Source organism: Crassostrea angulata, chromosome 8 (assembly GCF_025612915.1).
Source record: "Crassostrea angulata isolate pt1a10 chromosome 8, ASM2561291v2, whole genome shotgun sequence".
NCBI lineage: Eukaryota > Metazoa > Mollusca > Bivalvia > Ostreida > Ostreidae > Magallana > Magallana angulata.
In genome coordinates this window covers 40536566-40557843 of record NC_069118.1, presented here as the reverse complement: position 1 = coordinate 40557843, position 21278 = coordinate 40536566, and the positions used below count along the sequence as shown (strand labels likewise).

Below are 21278 nucleotides of genomic sequence, written 5' to 3'. Positions count from 1 at the left end.
CACATCGTAAACAACGACAGAGAAAAGCCTGGCCGGGAAATAAAAGCAAATTTACATGGCTTTTAGCGAATGATTGATAAAACTAACATCTCCCCCAGTATTTTTATGTTCAATTCTCAATAATTTACACCACAATACTTTATTTGAATTCTTAGATTAGTTATATTTTGAATATGTTTACAATGCTTTCCGATCAAATTCACACGACATTCAACTTTCAGACATGACGTCATCAATGTGTAAATCTACGTAACACAAACTAATTTCTGGATAAAAAATTGTCTTCAGTATTTTTATTTGTTTTTGATCTACGTTTTGTTGCTTAGATATTTGAATATGTACATAATAACTAAGATTTGTGATTTCACGGAATTACATGCAACTCAGCTTCCTTAACACCCCCGCGTAAAACATCGATAATGGGTTCGCCGTTATGCAGGGTTGTTTAGCAAACTTTACTATAGAAATTGAAAACTAATATGTCGGAGAAGTAAAGGGAAGTAAGTGAAGAACACACATTTTAATAAGAGATATTGCCTATACAGTGTGTTAAACACTGGATGACAATAATTTTTAGGCATAAATCCCCGTCGCAAATATAAAATCTCTTTAAAAGGATTTTTTGTAGGTCATTTTAGCGTTATTAACGGAATTATACATATTTTAAGTAATTCTTTGTTATCATGTATTCTTATATGCTAGCTAAGGGAAATTAGGTCATTTGAAATATAGGAGCACAAATTGATTTCTATAAAACTAATCATTTCTGTTTTTGAACTAGCCCATTTTTTGTAATCAAGTAAAAGAGCTTTAAAGAGTAAATCTGCAGCAAAATCACAAAGTAAAAAAAATAATTCATCGAGAAATGACTCAAATAGATCGCAAATAGATCGCTTAAACTATCTAGGTTTTGTTGTAGTCTTTATCTTAAAACACAAAAGAAAATGTCGTACTATTTTAGTTCTTATGTCCGGTAGGCTTAAGGTAAGGGTTTAACGTCATGCTCGCAAAGTAAATTGCCTCGCACGACTTCTACGTATACATACATGAATTACCCACTCACGAGACCTGTATAATCCATAGCATCCCCATCTTCCTTGAAAGCATACAAGCAGAACTGCCACATTACTGAGTAAATGGTTTTATTTTCACTCACGTAGCCAAATCGTCTCATGTGTTGTAAGTATAGAGAATAGGATTTGCATGATTTTTTAGCAGAATGCATGCCCTTTTCAATTGATTACATTGGTCATTGGTCCGCTTTCATCGTCGGTTCTGTAAAACATGCAGTGTTGATGTTGAATCATTTGCTCTGATAATAATTTATGACTTACTGTTAACTGAATTCGAACCTCTAATTATTTTGTATATTTGTAAAAGTCAAACATTTTTCAACTCAGTTCAATTTTGAAGTTAAGTGTTTTAATCATTCAATTTTTCACTACGTCGAATTTGAATTTGTTCAGTTTTCATTGTTATGAGGTACTATCCTCGATCTTCACATCTAAAATAAGGTTTTTCATTCATACAATCATGTAAGTCAAAATAGGTTGGTTGATTTGTGTAACAGGTTATGTGTAACAAGTTATAGTTTGTGAGCAATGTAAAATTTGAAAAACAAAATAAGGAAATCGTAAGTAATGTAAGATTATTTTGATAATGAGAAATGCGTTAATTGTCTTAATATTATATCAAACATAACTCTATGAACAATTTGATACATTAGATTTCAAAGGGGCTAAACAACAACATAAAAGGTTCGGTGTTGTGAGATTGGTTTAGAAAACGTCAAAGGTAAACCTCCTTTTACGCCATTACTTAAAAAAATCATTAAAGAAAAGCAAACCCAACCCAACGAGAGCTTTAAAATATTTGCTGTTCAGAAATTTTTTTTTATTCTGATGCATATCTAAGCGCAAAATCCTTTAATGTTTTCGTATCCGGGCACACATTTGATTCAAAAAACAAAATTTATACGAAACATTTTATTGATAGTTTGGGGATTAAAAAGTATTTTAAAAATCGCCTGTCGCCGCCAATGTCTGATTCTTTGTTTGAATCATTCTAGGAATCATTGAAACATTAGTGAATGTTTCTAAATTTATAAGCGCATTACAGGTTAGGGTAGATAAATTTACTCAAAGAGGAGAGTAAAAAATCAAATTGGATGTTTCTATTGATCAAGTTTACTATCTCTGTCATCGGAGTGCTATTTTTGTATAAGTCAAGTAATATTGAACATACACCCTGCTCAACTGCGTGATTCACTTCGTGTTTTGATGCATTTAAAAGCCCATATATATTCATGGTTTGTGAAATCAAAAACTGTTGGTACATAATTATTAAAAGAACTAAACGTTCCGTTGAAGTCGCCCTATTTCATGTAGAGTAGAGGAAAGGGAAAAATCGGAGTGCGATATGGTTTCTATAAAAAAGGTAATGTTGACAGATTTATTTTTATTTTATAAAGTTTATTTTCTTGATATTCTTCTTGAAAAATCTCAAAGGATCATTTAACTTTTTTTTTTAATTTAAACGTTGGGCATAAATAATGAAACTATTAAAACATGAAAAGAGTTCCTGCGTTACAATAAAATTTATGTGAACGTACATGTATATATCAAAAAGCATCAAAGTTATTAGACAAACGACAGTTAATTGCTAAATATTTATAAAAAAAAATCTTGTTTAAACAATGTTCATTCAACAATGCTCGTGTATTTTTAAAAAGCGACAAATATATTCATTTGAAAGAAATCTAAGAAAATAATTGTTTAATTTTAATCGAGGAATACATAAGCTTGACCACTTTAATTCAGCATGTTTCTCTTGCTTGACACAAAAATGATTTTAATTTATGTGTCAAAATACATTAGGTTTGATAAAGACTGCTCTCAAAATCATGCAAAACTTTGATTGGATGAAATACTCACTATTCAACGACAAAAGAGAGAATATTTTTTCTTTAAATTAGCGCTGACATGATAAATGTACATGAAGGTAAACAGTTGTCAATAGTCTTCTATAAAAGGTTTTAAAGTCAAATGGTTTTAAAAACTACTCGTCGTTGTTTTAGAATAAATCCTGATATTCTGTAAAAAGTTACCCAAAAAAACCGCACACGATTACGCACGATAAAAAACGCAAAGTTAACTAATTTTCCTGACATGCGCACGATCTCGCTTATTACCACTGTACCTGTAAATGAAAAAAGAAAACTTATTTAAGGTGTCATAATTGTTAAGAATGTCCTTCAAAATCATTAAGAATTACCCATTCATACATGTACAATTTAGACAAAAAAGTTGCTTTGATTTTGGTATACCAAAGACATTCTGTAAAAATAGGACGATTTATAATAAATATTTTATCTGAAATGATAACATTAGGACAAATGATGTTTCCGGACTGAGAAGTTGAACGGTTGTGCTTTGTTCCGGGGGAGATCAGTGATATTTATAGTTCTTGTGAAAGCATTCATTGACGTTGTCTATTTCATTCACAGGATAAATGACCATCTTTAAGTTTTCCTTAAAGATAGCTTAAAGGTGGTTAAAAGTAGCTTAAAGACGATCTTTAAGCCACTTTAAAGGTATATAAGCTGCTTAAAGGGATCTAAAAGAAAGCGTAAGGATGGCTTAAAGGTGTGTTAAGGCTGCTTGAAGACAATATTTAAGCGACCTTAAGCCACATTTAAGAGCAACTTATTGTCCAAACTTATTTAAGCCACATTTAAGCCGGCCAATAAAAATATCGGCGATTTTTTTTATGACGAAAACATGTATACTTTAGTTTAACGACATGTCCTTTTCAAAATCAATAATAGTTGCTCAAATGCAATATATTTCGGAAAAATATATTTTTTATGACAGAACAATATTTTATGTTCATAGTGATGACGTAATGTAGCAATCGCATGGTAAAAGCAGAAGTATTTTTTATTTTAAGGCCATCTAGCATTTTCAATATTGTATGTCAGAAAGGTTAAAGATGGCTATCAGATGGCTGAAAAAAGCTTTGACATTAGGGCCTATAAGCTCTAGCTTAAAGGTGACTTAAAAGTGGCTAAAAGATCATATATCCTTTCAGCCACCTTCACGACACCTTTAAGCTACCTTGTGTTTTTTTTTTCTTTATTTAACGTCAAAATGTAGCAAATGGCATTAGAGTGATTTTAGGTGCTTGATCCATTATGACGTCGGTCATTATTGATAAATCTTAGAAGTTAGTAGTTATATTACATTTTGATAAATAAATGTATGATGTGTAATAAAATATATAAGTTGAATTAACTGTCAATCATTGAACATGTATCATTTCATCAATATTTTGAAAAAAGATATTGGTCTGTACAATTTACTTTTTTGTGAAAATCTCGTTCTACAAACAGGCAGCAGCTGTCTCAGTCTACTTTTTATTCCAATTTACATGGATGACGGTGGCACAGGTTTTGCTAACAGAAATATTTAGTTCGAAGCGATCGACTGACTCAAATATCTGGTAAGTCAAGAAGATCGTAGCAACTAGCCTAGGGGGTAGTTAAGATATTTATGTGTAATATCGAATGCACTGAATGAATTGATGATCGTTCTTGCTAAGCTAGCATATCGTTAAATATCATATGGCTTTGGAGATTTAAGTAACTTCTATGATCGTCAGTGCAACCCGTGAAAAGAAATTTAGCATGATCGTAAGCATAAAGGTGTCAGCAGGTATTTCTTTCAATGCTTCAAACGAAATGATCGACATGGAATATCAATTGACCATGTAGCTTCATAATATATATATATATATATATATATATATATATACATAAATGTAGTGCCATATGAGCAATATGATACAAAATGGGAAACCGCGTTCTTCTGCGAACAATTACTGAATAAGCTTTACTCTTCGGTGATGGAGGTGCACTTATAAATGAAATTCTTCGCACGTAAAAAAAATCGATGCTTATATCCTTGTGTAATTGTTCCCATCATCAAAATAATGCTTCTTAATGCCTCAGAAGTAATAAACAAAACATATGTTTTCTTTTTAACATATTTTCCTGCTAATTTAATGAGGAAAATGGGAAAGAAACTAATGTTTCTCTAATTACAACACTCCCCTTTGTGTACTTATGAAATTGTTCCAAAATAATGGGTGTCATTAAGTATTTATGCTTATAATACCGTTACTGTATCTAACATGATATTAAAACACATTGGGTGAAACGCCATACATTACATAGTGATGTTTAGCTGGTGTTTACTTAAGACTACTTGCATTTTATAGTTTTCATAGAGGATGTATTGTTGCAAAGACGAAAGTGCACATAAAAATAAAAAAAAAAGGCTTACTATGGTGATAATGGGCTTGTTTACACAATCTTGTACATGTATTTAGCATATTTAAGGTCTTCCGTTACCAACGGAAGACCTTATAGTGATTGTAGTGTTTTTTCTTTCTTTCTTTGTTTCTTTCTTTCTTTCTTTCTTATTTTTCCCCCTTTTTGTTGGCAGAATTTCTCAGAGATGGCTCGATAGATTTTCCTGAAATTTTCAGGACTGATAGAGAATGATAATATCTCGGGGAGTTTTCCTCATTTTTTAAAAATTTATTTTCGGTCGTCTGTTTCCTGTCCCGCGTCAAAAAACCTTGTTCCCTCGAGATCTTAAAATCAGCAAATACTTGAACATCGAAACTTTGTGGGATGATAGACATGTGTATGAAGATGTGTTTAATTTTTTTTTTGTGTGTGGTAACTTCCGGTCGTCACCGGAAGCATTTCAAAAATAATTGTTGTTACGCATTAAATTCTTTTTCCATAAAAAAAAATTATAAGTATAAATCTATACATAGGTTAACTACGCGATGTCAAATCAACAAAAAAATTCAACTTCCGGTGAGCTATCTCAATTATCTCAGGTAGCTTTTTTAAAACACATTTTTTACCCATAAGATCTCTGAAACTATAAGTAATCAAGACATGAAACTTTCATGGATGATAGACATTTGATTGAAGATGTGTTTAACCGGTTTTATTTTGTCTTCCGTCACTTTCGGTCCACACCGGAAGAGTTCAAACAAATCGAGCTGTTTATCAGTTTAACTGTTTTTCTTTGATTTGTTAGTTAGATAAATGAACAATAATGTGAAAAAGCAAGTATAGAAGACATAGTTAATACAATTTACATTGAGTTCTTCCGTTTGTCCGTTTCCTGTCCTGAGACAAAAAACCTTATTTAAACAAAATCTATCTCAAAAACGGTAACAACTTGAACAATCAAACTGTGTGGGATGATAGACGTATGTATAAACATGCGTTAACACTATTTTGTTTTTTTCCGGCGTGACTTCCGGTCGTCATAGGAAGTACAGCTAATTTTGTCTTTTTAATATATTTTGGATATTTAGCATGGAAGTAACATTTTAGCAATAGAAATACGAAAGGTCATCTACACATGGTGAAAAACCAAAAAAAAAATTCTACTTTCGATGAGACATCTCAAAAAATCTCAGGTAGCTTTCTTTTATAGAAACAAAGTACCAATAAGATTTCAGAAACTGTGAGAGATCAAGACACAAAATTTATATGGATAATGGACATTCGATTGAATATGGCCTTTAAGGGTTTCATTTGGTCGTACGTCACTTCCGGTTCTCATTCGAAGCGTTCAAGTAATATAAGTTTTTATTTTTTAACTTTTTATTTTTTAAACATTTTTTTTTTCAATTTGATGAACAGTGACGTACCGTAGGTAAATGCACTTAAATATCTATCTACTTACAATTTCTTAAATCACTTACGTTCGTTCGTTTCCGGTCCCGAGACAAACCTACAAAAACAATTTCTCAACGAGATATTATAACGAACAAAAACTTGAACATCCTAACTTTGACGAAAGACAAAACAATGTATAAAGATATATTTACTATGATCTATATGGTCTATAACTTCCGGTCGTCACAGAAAATTCTCAGAAATTGACTTTTTGTCTTTTTCCTTTCTTTATTTCTTGGGAATTCCTGTACAGTATATATTATATTTCTTTCTGTTTACAAGAGAAATGGTTTTTTATACAGATTTAAACATGAGGAAAGGAAGATCTTGTTGTTGCTATTGCAACAAGAGTCTAGTTTTTTTTCAATTAGTTAAAGGCGAGAAAAGAAAAGTGCGAACAAAAATTCTTACTTTAGATTGTTATTGATCGGTTTGTCGTTAGCCTGCATTATTAATGTTTGATCTTGAATGCAAGACAGCAGATATCATTTAAATTGAAATTGAATTATAAACAAACATGCTTCCCCCCCCCCCCCCAAAGCTAAAATGTTAGTTTCTTTCTATTTGCGTTTTAGTCCTTAGTATTTGCATCTTTGAAATTAAGTTCTTGGATCTTTAGATGTCCATTATTTTTCATTTGTAACGCAAAACTAATTTAAGATATAAGTAGATTTTGTTGTTTGTTTGAAATATCATGTTTTAGTTGATTTTTTTTTAGGTTTGCAAATATTTTGATATTGTTGCTTTTTCCGGAACTGGTGATGATGATGTATGATGTTTGGATGTCAAATATAATTGCACTAAAGAGATACCAAGAGTGGCCAGAAATCAAAATTCTGATAAACGTAAGATGTTAGTGTGTTTTTTAACCCAGTAAAACAACTTATTGGGCATTCTTTAGATTCTGTTTTACACTGAATTGAGATAAAAACTGAACTAGCCTTGATCTTTTTTTGCTGGTTGACAGGGTGTAGTGATATCAATCATAGACGCCATGGGTCTGGGGTACCTAACGACCGTCGGCTTTCCAGTGATTCCTCCCTTTTTACTTCCTGGTATTTTCTGTATCGGATTATCTCCAGCGAATCACTTGCTCGCTGTAAATATACTTAATTTGCGACTTACAAATAAAGAAAAAAATCACTACACGAAACGAATAAGTGGACTAATTACAACTAAAAACAATTATTTATAATTATTTTAAAAGATTACTGTTAAACTTATCAGTTCTTATCATTTTGATATTTGACGTATTCTTTTTTAAATTTTCAGGAAAAGGAAAAAGAAAGTGGAAATTTATGCAGTGGACGAAAATGCCTTTTACCTATATTCCAGTTTCTTCTCTTGATATCAGTTACAACGTCGCTTGTTTTCTGCGGTATAATGAACATTGAAAACGCGAGTTTCTTTGGTCTATCTTTACTTATGTTAAACCTGACTCGGTCTACGCCCTTGCAAAACCATATCTTCGGAACCGATAACAAAAACGCAAAGGCTCAAAACGCCGGAATCTTGTATCGCTTTCTGCGTATAGTTATCTTAGTTTTATCGGTATATATCGCTTTTCTGCAAGATAATGATGACCATTCATTATCTACATTTTTTGTATCCATAACAAATGATACGACTGTCCTTAAAGTAACCATGGTGTGTGCTTGCGTCCTTTTGGGTCAAATCGATTCATATATTCCTACCCTGAGTTCGCGTAAGGCAATTTTATCAACAATAACATGCTTTTGCACAACACTAACGGTATCCATCTTTGTTTTGTACGTCTATTTTGTTGATAACAATTTTAAACTATTTGAAAACATCAAAAGCTTTCCGGTCTCTTTTTCAATGTACCACATTATATTATACTCATGTACTTGCCTCTCTGTGCTTTCGATCTGTTTTGCAACATTTTACTATATTTACAAAGGAAAATTTTGTATCAGATTATGTTGTCTGGTCTTCTATGATAATATTTTTTCTTGTCAAAACTTGATTATAAGAAGGTTGTGCAAACCAAAGTGTTTCAAAGAGAGTAAGCGTAGTAGGGTATTTGTCTGCAGTACGATGTACCAAGAGTCGGTCATTGAAATGAGACGTCTGCTATGTAGCCTGAAAAAAATATCTGCCTCAAAAGTGCTGAAAGATCGCAATGTATATATTGAATCTCACATTTTTCTTGACAATGGAGCGAATGAAATGAAAGTAAAGAGTTTTGGAATTCAGCTTTTAACGCTTATTGGTGAAACCTTTAAATTGGAAGAGAAATACGAAACTATGATTAACACGCCTTATGGAATTAGATTCTCGTGGAATGTCCCGGGACAAACACCTTTGTTTTTACACCTTAAAGATTCTAGCCTTGTTAAAGCCAAAAAAAGATGGAGTCAAATAATGTATATAAAATACATTCTTCAATACAGAGAAAAAGAGCAGCTCTTGTTTCAAAAAGCAGCAAATCCCGTCAATTCTGTTTATAGCGTGCCTTTAAACTTTGTTGATGCAGAAGTTGATGTTACACCAAACGTGCTACGATCAGAAAGTAATGCAAAATTACATACTTTTACGAACGCGTACAGCACATCCAGCATGAAATCTTTGTTAAGGGTACCGTCTGCGACTCAATTAGCAGAACAAGACAATGAAAGGGAGGGGGCGATCAGATCATCGGATTCCGCTGAATATAATCTTTCTGGTGATCGAAATCAAGAAATAACATTAAGGGTTCCGATGAGTCATTTTACGACCAAGAAAAGAAGATCGTCTTTTGACCACAGCTTCATTTCTCAAAAAAAATCTTCTGCCACAAAATATTGCCTGGATTCACATTTACAAAACAAATTATGCAATGACTTTTCTCGTCCGAGTTTTCAATCCTCATTTTTTTGTGACAAGGAACACCGAAAGAAGGACATTTTAGTTGATGAAATTAACCAGGATTTTATTTTAGCCACTGATTCAGATATGGCTTTCGATGACCAAAGCATCTTAAACCTACTTGAAACCATTGAAAAAGACAATAAAATTGGCGGGGTGTGTGGAAGAACAGTTCCTATAAGCGTTCGGAGTCATCCCATCGTCTGGATTCAAAAATTTGAGTATGCTAAAGGTAAACTTGCATTGAAATCGCATTATGATGATTTCAAATGTTCTGTTAATGTTTGCCTTAGAGGTCTAAAAACATCGAATTTAAACGTTCCAGTATGACTCTGCAAGTATTGTAAGCATGCAAATTTTGCAAACAACATACATATTAACAAACTAATTTGTTTGATCTGAAACAAAAACACCTTTATCGCCTGAATGAACCCGAATTAAAAATATAAATTTGCATCCTTGAGTCCATCTTGAATTATCCTTCAAATTACGTTGAAACACTGTAGATTCTATTAATTATTTGATAATGTTGACGACAAAATGGCAAGAACCAAGGTTTGTTTAATGAAGGCATATTTTAACGAAGTATGAAATATCATGCACCTTAATTCTACATGTAGGTAAAATTCGACAAATAACATCATTCACGATGTGCTTTAAGATAAGACATCATTCAACAATGTAAATTACATTTACTGCAAACAATTTTTCAAAAATCAATTATTTCCCAAATACACTTCACAAACATAACGAAATGCTCCGTAAAATATTTGGCTAAAAATTCTTTAAAAAAAAAAGAAGAAAAATATTAGAGGTTGTGATCATAGCAATAAATCATCCCCGATACTGACAATAAACGTGTGGACATTAGAAAGAAATAGCAAGAGCTAATGATAGTTGAAAGAAAATACTACACCGACTTTTTTAAAACTTGTTAAAACAAGAGGACAACTGGCCTTAACGGTCACCTGAGTAGCATATATCCCATACATAAATTTGTCATGGAGTCTCATATATGCATCTAATTAATTAGGTTTCATACTGGAGTAGAAAAATTATAAATTTGTAATGACGACCACATTTAATTAAAAAAGAACTGTAAAACCTATAATTTTGGTGAAAAACTAAAAGATCTGGTCTACAAAATCATGAATTCAGTTTTCCTTACAGGTGTGTGGGAGTAAAGAAGATAATTGTTTAACGTTATATGCATGGCTTATATACATCCATTTTGCCCCTGCCCCAGAGTCATAACCCATTCTCCAGGGGACATGAAAATTAAAATTTCAGTAGAGGACTTCCTGGTAAACATAATAATTAGTCATTTTTTTATACAGATGTGTGAGAATAGAGAAGACGATTTTTTAACAATATATGCATTAACTCTATATTGCCAAATTGCCCCCACCCCCACCCCCGCCGCCTCATGTCCTGAATCCCTGACCCAGGGGCCATGAATTTCACAATTTAGGTAAAGGAGATCGTAGATATTATAACCATGTATTCAGTTTTTTGCCCACATGTGTGGGAGTAGAGAAGATTTTCTAAGATTTAAAACTTTTTTTATATGGCCATATTGGCCCCACCCTAGAGCCTGAACGCCTAACAAAGGGGTCATGAATTTCAACATTTTGGTAGAGGCCTTATGGACATCATAAACATGCATTTAGTTTTTAACAAATATATATGGGAGTAGAGAAGAAGATTTTCTAAGATTTAATACATTTTTTGCAATTTGGCCATATTGGCCCCACCCTAGAGCCTGAACCCCTGACCCAGGGGTCATGAATTTTACAATTTTGGTAGAGGGCCTCATGGACATCATAATCATGCATTTAGTTTTTAACAAATGTATATGATAGTAGAGAAGAAGATTTTCTAAGATTTAATACATTTTTATTATATTGCCATATTGGCCCCACCCTAGAGTCAGAATCCCTGACCCAGGGGCCATAAGTTTCACAATTTTGGTAGAGGGCCTCATGGACATCATAACCATGCAACCAGTTTTTTCCTCACATGCGTGGGAGAAGAGAAGAAGATTTTTAAAAATTTGGGTTTTTTTTTGCATATTTGGCCCCGCCCGTGGCACCCCAGGGGTTGTAGAGCCATAAATTTCACAATTTAGATTCTTCTTACCATAGAAATGCTTCACATAAAAAATGGTAACGATTAGCCTGGTAGTTTTCAAGAAGAAGTTAAAAATGTAAAATTGTTAACGCACGACGACGGACGAAGACCAATTGCGATAGGTCATCTGAGTGACTCGGGTGACCTAAAAATTTATATCTGTAATAAATTATAAAATATATTTTTAGATTTTTTTATGGGAAAAAGTGCTCAAAACATAATTGGATCCGTAATGTGCTGTCCGGGATGTTTCAGTCTCTTTCGGTTTGAAGCTCTACATGACTGCATTGACACTTACTCTATGCCAACTTCCTTAATTTCAGACGTCTTTACGAAAGATAGCGGTACGTAATTATGAAGAATATTTCAAAATTTGAAAAATAATCTTAAAAAAAAGGAATGAAAAGCAACAAATATATATATATATATATATATATATATATATATATATATATATATATATATATATATATATATATATATATATATATATATATATATATATAGCACTGAATAGAATCAACAACACTAGGCATCTTTAATATCAGATGTTATACGTATATATATACTAAGCAAGTAAACTGAATATATAAAGCACTAATACGGCTAACGACACGAACAATAGAAATTGTCAAATTTTCGGGACAACCACTCCCTTCTTCAGGATCAAAAAAATATAATTAAATGAGTAAAAAACAAAGAAAACAAAATTTAAAGCTACTACTAAACTACTTTAGACACAATAAAAAAAAAAAAAATAAAAAAAGAGCTACATTATAAACATTTGTTCACATTCTAAAAGAAGGTGTTGTGACTGCCGCCGATCGTTCAAAAGTAATCAGTCAACTGCCAACTTCACGCCTAATTAAGTTAATAAGCTAATTAAAATTGACGTCCGAGTTTATAAATGAAAGTTTGAACCCCTGTTGTTAACTCGTACGGCACTTATAATATAGACTCGAATTTTGATTATATATATATATATATATATATATATATATATATATATATATATATATATATATATATATATATATATATATATATATATATATATATATAAGCAAAAAAAGCAAGAAAAATGACATATCAGAAGCATTGACTAAACAAAAGTAAAAGTGTTGTCAACTTATAATATTGAATTTTTTTGGCAAGACAGATATGAAACAAAATATAAATGATTTTACTGCATTACGATGTATGTTGCATTTGAACAAATATAGATTTGCACATTTGAAAATACTTGTAAGGTCGAATTGAATTAGCTGGTATGAAAAACCGAATTAAGAGGTGACACTGAATTTGCTTTTGTGTTGTGTTGCCAGGTGAAGATAGATGGATATGTACACTTATGATGAACGCAGGGTGGACCTTGAAATATTCTTGCCATGGATATAATTCGACTTTCTGTCCAGAAGAAACAGAAGAATTCATGAAGCAGAGAAGAAGATGGCTCTTGTCTGATTTTGCAAACACAGTTATAGTCGCAAAAAACTTATGTAAGTTTTTTAAGCATGTAATTACATACATGTACATACTGTCTTTAGGATAGTTATAAAATCTCTTTATCTTTGTCCGCCACTTTTAGCTTCTTGAAAGTGCCTTAACTTCCATGTCAAAAGAATATACATGTAAAAAATGACTAGTGCCTTATCTTACTATGTTGTGTACAATACATAACGCAAAAAATAATGATTAATCATAATACAATTCAGTTTTATGCAATAAATTACAGACTTTTATTTTTTTTTGTTTTTTGTTTTTTTTTTACTTATGTTTGCAATTGCACAAGCAAACAGACTTTATAAAAATGAACAGTGTGTTCTTTATTATACATGTAATTGTTTGATTGTTTTTTTTGATTTTGCAGTACATCTAATGAAGAACAACACGGCCTTCACCGTATTGTACACGTTGTATTTCCTACAGCTCTCCATCGTGACGATCCTTTGCCCGGGATCGACTTTGCTTATGCTGTCCTTTTTAGTAAAATTAGTCGCTGGAATCCCACTCATTGTGAACGCCGCCGTTTTGTGGGCGATTTGTTTGGCGTACTGCATTGTCCAAATCAGTTCTTTGACTGCTTACAAAAAATTGGTCTTAAGCAAACTTTTAACGCTAGTTTTGGGCATTCTGACTACGTATGTGTTTGTTGCAACCAGCGTTTACATTGTCCAGATGGTAATCAAAGGTAATATTAAATTTAACAAATTGTAGGTTCCTTATTTTACGCGAGTGCTTAGTTCCGCGATTCAAATGTTAAGCATCGAGTCGCAAATATTGAAAGATAGCTGGAACATAGCAAGATTATAAAATACTCCTGTTGTGCTTCTTGAGATTTTACACAGATGATAATTTCTCGCGTTTCAATAAAAATTTACAACAGTAAGTATTTAAATGAAGTATTGAACTACTGGTATTTATTTCAGAATTAAGTGTTTGAAATGTAACATAGAATTATGTCCTTTTGTTTAACTTTTCAAAAATGTTTTGAAGGATTTTTGAAGATAAACAAAAGTAAAAATGTAAACAAACAATTATAAAAAGTTGTGTTTCGCAACGCCGAATTGATATAAGGGAACAGCCGCTGACAATACATTTGATGCTTTAACTAGAAAATGAGAAATGATTACGTAATCGGTATACCCTTTTTGTTAACCTGATGGTATCACGAATGCCTACATATGCATGTATCCCGGCTTTTCCATTTGTAGTTTATTTCATTGAAACTCACATTTTGCAAATTACCCGAATTCTATGCTTTCAGAGAATACACGTATACATGAATTAAGATTTTTTTTTTTGAGAGTGTCTCTGGAAGTAATGCTACATTTGATAAAAATACTTTCCTTATATGACCAATTTTATTTAATTTTTTGTATTGGGAAGAATTGTATGAGTTGGTATGTCTTTTAATTAAAAGGTAGGTATTCCCACTGATTAAATGTAATGGGTTTTTTTTAAATAACATTGAATTTTAATGCATTCATTGGACCAATAAAAACGTTTTAATTTTTCCGGTATTTCTTATTGAAGGCTCTAACATTCATTTCTTACAGACAAAGGCTTCTTGTTTGCGACCTCCCACATCGCAATTTTGGTTTTGCTCGGAGTAATATTCCTGCACCTCTACGCGATATTGCTGCACCCTTTTGACATACACTTGTTACTGGCTGGGATTGTGTACCTGTTTTATATCCCATTCGTCTTTATTTTTATCCAACTGTACGCAGTTTGCAATATTGTTGATCAAACATGGGGAACGAGAGATAATGTACGTTTTTTTTTTGTTTTTTTTTAAACTAAACCCGAAAAAGAATCAAATCGGTCTAGATCTGTAATAACCACATAAGCTAAATGTATGGTGCATTTTGCCATCTTTTTTTCTGTTATATGCGTACAATACCTTGTTAATGTACACCTAAGATGTTGTCAATGTTGTTACTCAATCTATTTAAAAAACATTTCAGCAAAATGCTGTGGCTTCCAGTTTTTTACATTTTCCAAAATTCAGAAAACAAAAGAAGAGTTCCAGTTTGAAAGGTGCGTAAATATAAAAAGAAACTATTTGTTTTTGCGATTAAACTGAAATATTTATATGTTTATAATTTTAAAAAATACAATACAATTGAGTCTTTGCATTTTTGACTGTTTTAACAGATCGAGAAAATGCATTTAAAAATTCAGCCATTGACCTACAAGATATAAGCGAGAACGAGGCCTTGTTTTGGCAGAATCTGGTAAATGACTGTATTGGGGTTGGTGTCAACCCGGGAATTTTGCAAGAAGATCGGGCCAAAGGTTTGCGCTCTCTCCGAACGAAGGCCACTATAGCCTTCTTATCTGTTAATTTCCTCTGGGTCGCCATTTGGATAGGAATGGATGCACTTTTGATGAAATTCTTCATGGACAGACTTTTGTATGGCCTAATTCTGTTTTGTCTTTTCTGTGTGCCTATATGTATTCAGATTCTTGGAATGACGGTATATCGATTTAGTGATATACTGACGCAATTTGGACGATTGATGTCTTAATTCATAAAAATTTATCGGGTCAGTTAACACATATATTTGCTCTTACTTTGCTTGTGCTTATCTCTAACAGTAAACTTAATAGACTTTTGGTTTTATTATATTGGTTGGCATTATATTTGATATACAAATTAAAACGTAAATAAAAAACAATATTTACATTTATTGCATGACTCTCCTTATGTTTGCATTGAAAATGTGTATTTCTTTAACACACGTCTAGTCTGGTCGCCGGATGTTAACACTAGTGACGTCAATACGGGTTTTGAATATATCAATAGTTGTTTAAATATTTGTTTGATTTTGCCTTTGAGCTTGTAATGTTCATATGAAAATCATTTCTTTAACAGATCAACCTATTCTGTAAAAAAAGTTTTGCCTAAGGAAGCACGTACTCACCCATCCATCCATTTGGAAAAGGTTTCAGTTATTCGATGTTTATTGCATCATGCATCATCAAACCACTCTATGACAACATACGTACATGTGTACGTTTAATTCAAATTCATGCTACGCTCGCCGAAAGGGTCGCACAATTAACATATTGATTACGATAGAAAATGAAAATTAAAAAAAAAACAATACAAGAATTGTGACTATTTAATACCATAGACCTACACCATAAATTATGTGGTCGTATTTTCCCTACCTAACGCGGCTTGACTATAAACTTAACCTAAACTGCCTTGACAACGCAACACTGCGTTATTATGAATATAATTTTTCCTAAGCTGTTATAATAGTAATGTGTGTTGAATGGAAACATATTAATCACATTAATATTAAAAGAACTATAGCAATTGCATTTGCTTTAGCATAAAACTATTAATGTTTAATAGATTCTTCTTTCAGCATTTACAAGACATTCACAACTACTTTTCCATGATTAGAAAAAAAGGTATGGTCGTGGAAACCATATTCCTTTTGTGGGTCGACAGTTCTTGCCCTTTCAAGAGCCCCATTCTGACAAGGATAGATTTAACTATGGCACCCTGGATGTTAGCCTCCCCTTAGATAATAATCCCATTAAAACCATATTATATGGAATTTGTTGGATTTTTAACAGGCTAACTAAACCTGATAATGGCCGTGTTCACCTAACTCCTTTTGGGAGTTTTCTTGTCTACCTTTGGACCCCATCCCGACACCAGAATTATGTTTAAATATGGGTTTCTGGATATTAAGCGGTCCCTTATCAATACTTATAGTTAAATTTCCCAGTGGTCATCTCATTTTTGCAAGCCACAAAAAGCTAGAGGCTCTCAGGGACAAAATAAGCCCCATCTCAAAAGTGAATATTTTTTTCTGGTTGTATGCAATCGATGTCTATTCCCGTACGAAAATGTTGGCAGTTTTCCGGCTGGATTCAGGGTGAACTTAGACGTATTCCGGTTAAAACATAGCCGTACTTAGGAGTATCAAAGGCGTACCTGGAAAACGCTTTGAATGTAAGACGGATTCCATCTTATTCATAACCGGACCTAACCTCAAACCTTAGCCGTATTTTCAGCATATAGCCGTTTTCTGTCAAAGTTAACCGTATTATTTCTCACTGCCCGTTTTCCCCTAACCATCATTAAATATTCCGCCTTAACCTAGCGAATTGGCAATTCTTTGCAAGTTATAATATAAAATTTACGGCTAAAACTTGGCCAAATCGTGTTACAGGCGCACAACAGTTCATTTTCTGTTTTATAAATAGCTCCTTCTTATAAACTGTCTGTTGCCTTCACTCAATAAACTTTACTCCTTTCTTCAAATTGTTTAATTTTGTAACCTTAAATTCAAATTGATAATCCGATAACACTATCAAACAGGTTATATATATATATGTTCTACACACAGGCTGGTTAATTTTATCTTGACCTCAATACACAGGCTGCCATTTGTAAATAGGCAAGAGCCGCAGCCTCTCCCTGTATTGCAAAGGGGCGTCAACAGGGAAAATCTTTTTTTTTCTATCATAATTTTAAACATGTTCATACTATTTTAGCCGCAATGTTAATTAATATATTTAAAACAGGAATGACTTATGAACACGCTATCATATTTATTGAACTTTTAAACTGCTACTAAAAATTGTTTTCCTATGGCCATCAAGCACTTGTAAACATAAAATAAGCGTTACCCCTTATCATATTTCTGGCCTCAGAGGCTCGCGCTTTGTGAGTTTTGAATTTGGCATTAACGGTCATGCCTAACTTTCTTGATCATCTTTGTGTTACAAAATTTAGACATGTGTAAACCGTTATGAGGATTATGTTAGGGGGAAATACAGTGAAACTTATTTACAGCTATTTGATGTAAACCAAGTCTTATGGAGTTAAGCAAAGTGTGCGCGTTATGTGGACTAAGGGCATGAACACAGGAACCTTAATGTCAATATCGAAAGTAAGTCAATATAAATTTTAATTATGATCATGACTTTATCGATAATAGTACTAAAGTACAGTTAAAATTGTTCTAATTGTATGTGAAGATAAAAATAGGTTTAAACTATTCTTCATTTAAAAGATATTAGTGCGTAAATGTCACACAATGTATAAACTATAGAAATCCCTTCATTCCTTTAGATTTGAAAGCTGTTGAAAACAACTGACATTATGCTAAACAATTAAAAAACAGGGAAAGCAACAATGCCAACAAGTCATTGGGAGGGTGGCAAGCTGCCTTCTTATATGTAAGCTGTCCTAGTATGAGCATTGAGAAACAGCCTGATAAAAATAAAAACTAGCTCAAAAGCAGAAGGACAATGGACATGGGGTACTAAAAAGTAGAATGTCAGTCATACCATTTACATGAACCCTACCAAAATCAAACTTTTGGAAGGTAAGGATTGGATCTCTTTTTATTTGTTCATATTGTTGAAAGGTATTATTTATAATCATGATAATAACAAAAAGGTATATATGTATATTGATATATTTATATTTGATCGAGTGTTTGGTTATAAGTAATACTTTATCAAATTACATGTAATTTTTTCAGAATATGTGAGAGAAGTGCGTTTAGTGATGCAATTACCGAAAAGATTTGAGGAAGATCTGAGCTACTCTAGAAACTTTTCAAGGAACTACCTGTACAAAAGAGTGAAAACGTGGACTGTAAATCAAAAAGTTCAACTTATTATATTAAGTGGAAGACAAACATTAGGAAAATATAAAGATATTCTGGATGTGATATCTGTATTATGATGTGTTTAAAAAAGAAAATACACAGGAATTATAGATGGTTTTATGTTTTAAGTCTGGCCACTGATTTATAAAAGAAATGAAGGCAATGATTCCACCTCATCCGGTGCTAATTTACAAGGATTTAGTCACCAGATTCAAAAGCATAAATCAAAAGAAGTTTTTCTGTCCATTGTAAAAAGTATTCATCTTTACCCTAAGGCGGATTCGGACGCAGCCTTTTATTACGGCGGATTCCACCTTATACTAAGGCGGATTCCACCTTATATATTTAGGTGGATTCCACCTTATTTTAGGGCGGAATCTTACGTATTCCACCTTATATTATGGCGGATTCCAATTTATCATAAGGTGGATTCCACCTAGGATTAAGGCGGATTCCCGTTTGTTTTAAGGCGGATTTTTATTACCCGGAATACGCTTAATCTCATTTAAATATTTCGAGCCATATACCGCCCGGATTCCACCCGGACTCCACCCTGAATCTGTGATATTTGTTATACATTCAGAGGAATGAAAGACGGAATCCGCCTTTCAAATTTCGCCTACATTCCGCCTTAAGTCAGGGTGGAATTTTTCGTACGGGTTTTTTCAAACAAACTGTACCAAATTGTTCGGAAAAGTCAATTTTGGAAGAAGATATCTCTATTTATTAATGGTCATATAAAGACAAGGTCATAAAACGTTACAAAATGGCTTATCATGCAATATTCACACACTTAACATCACAACTATTAATTAGAGTAACCACATCATTGAATGTAATTTGGGTAAATGTTTTGATTAGTTGACTAAATTAATTTGTTTTTGAAATTGGAAATGTTAATTATGGTTGTAAGGCCAACCATTTGCATCCAGGAATATGTTAATGAATGCAGAAGAAGTAATGAACATAGGGGCTAACTTGAATAGTTTTGCATAAAAACTACAATAGAAAAAGTAAAATCTGTAGCAATGTTTATGAATCCAGCTGGTAACTGCATGCCGGTATTTAATAATACATTTATATAATCTTCGGCCTGTGGTTGCTAGTTCATTTAATAAGTTGTTTTTTCTTTTCTGATCTCGGATCATAAATAAATGAATATTATATTATAATAATATATATTTTATTGTATATTGTATACAAAGTTATATTTTAGTGTACATCAACCGATTTTATGATACGGACACCTCAGATGCACTTTTAAAAAATATTTAAAATGCACAAAAGAATTTTTACGCACTTTTTATTTGTAAACAGTAAAATGCAGAATTTTATTTCTTTATTATGTTTATATCTCTTTTTCTCTATTGAAATGAACAAAAGAAGATAAAACAGCGATAAATTCCAAGGCCATGTTCAAATCTGAAAAAAATATGTTATATTTGAAAATGTCATTCTTAAATAAAGTAAATGTTTAAAGTACATTTCTGGATATAAAAATTGAAAAATGGTAAATGTATTATAGCAGTAACTTTTATTACATTTAAAATTACTCATACCATTTTGTTTTTGCCTTGAGAATTATGGCTTGTATTGTAAACACTGTTCGATATTTTATATTTTTATATATTTTTTTTTTAGAAATTATACATCAACGGTCATCTTGAATGTTTAATAACATAATGCAACCCAAAAATAGGTTCATCTCTTCAAGATATTTTAGTTGTTTATCAAGTGCAAAGATTCTTAATTGTATATTATAATATTTGAAACATAAAAAAGAACAAATGAATGAAACAAATTTATTGATCCTGAACTGTCTTAAAAATCGCAATGCATTACCTCGTTTATGCCTGAGAGGTTTCTATAAATATTATGCAAAGCTTTTCGATGATAGGAATGTATAATATAAATGATTCAGCAGTTTGTTTTTAGTTTTATTTGGAAAAGACTTATTTTATTAGCTATTGACACTCTTACTTGGAATCCGACCGGTTTGATTGATGGTGCATTACACATATAAATTTCATTTCGGAAAAGATGATCATAGTAAGGATGAGGTGGGGTGCAATAAAACATTAAAGCTTTTCAAATGTAATATTTATATTGGTGTGACTTGTGAATTGACACGAAACAAACTCTGCAACATTAAAAAAACACCATTAAAGTTATGAGTACTTTTTGATATAGCTTTTCTTTTTTCAGCATTGTGTTTGAGTCTTTATCACTGATAACAGACTTTTTCGGAAAAAAATATTATGTATTTTAATCTACACAGCAGTTTAAAAGCAAAGTTAAATGGAATGATCCATAAATATTAAATGTGACTGTATCCTTTTTGTTACAGAATTAAGAGAGAGAGAAGT

The 21278-nt window shown here is 32.2% G+C and overlaps 1 protein-coding gene across 1 annotated transcript; it reads left to right on the top strand.

Annotated features, from left to right (window-relative positions):
* Window positions 1-1103: 1103 nt before the first annotated feature.
* Window positions 1104-15918, top strand: LOC128160300 (uncharacterized). The gene is made up of 11 exons (XM_052823592.1): window positions 1104-1179; window positions 4391-4500; window positions 7485-7611; window positions 7734-7865; window positions 8039-9866; window positions 11953-12108; window positions 13090-13263; window positions 13635-13955; window positions 14824-15038; window positions 15235-15307; window positions 15425-15918. The coding sequence occupies exons 2-11, from the start codon at window positions 4433-4435 to the stop codon at window positions 15796-15798; spliced, it is 3468 nt and encodes a 1155-aa protein (XP_052679552.1). The 5' UTR covers window positions 1104-1179; window positions 4391-4432; the 3' UTR covers window positions 15799-15918.
* Window positions 15919-21278: the final 5360 nt, after the last annotated feature.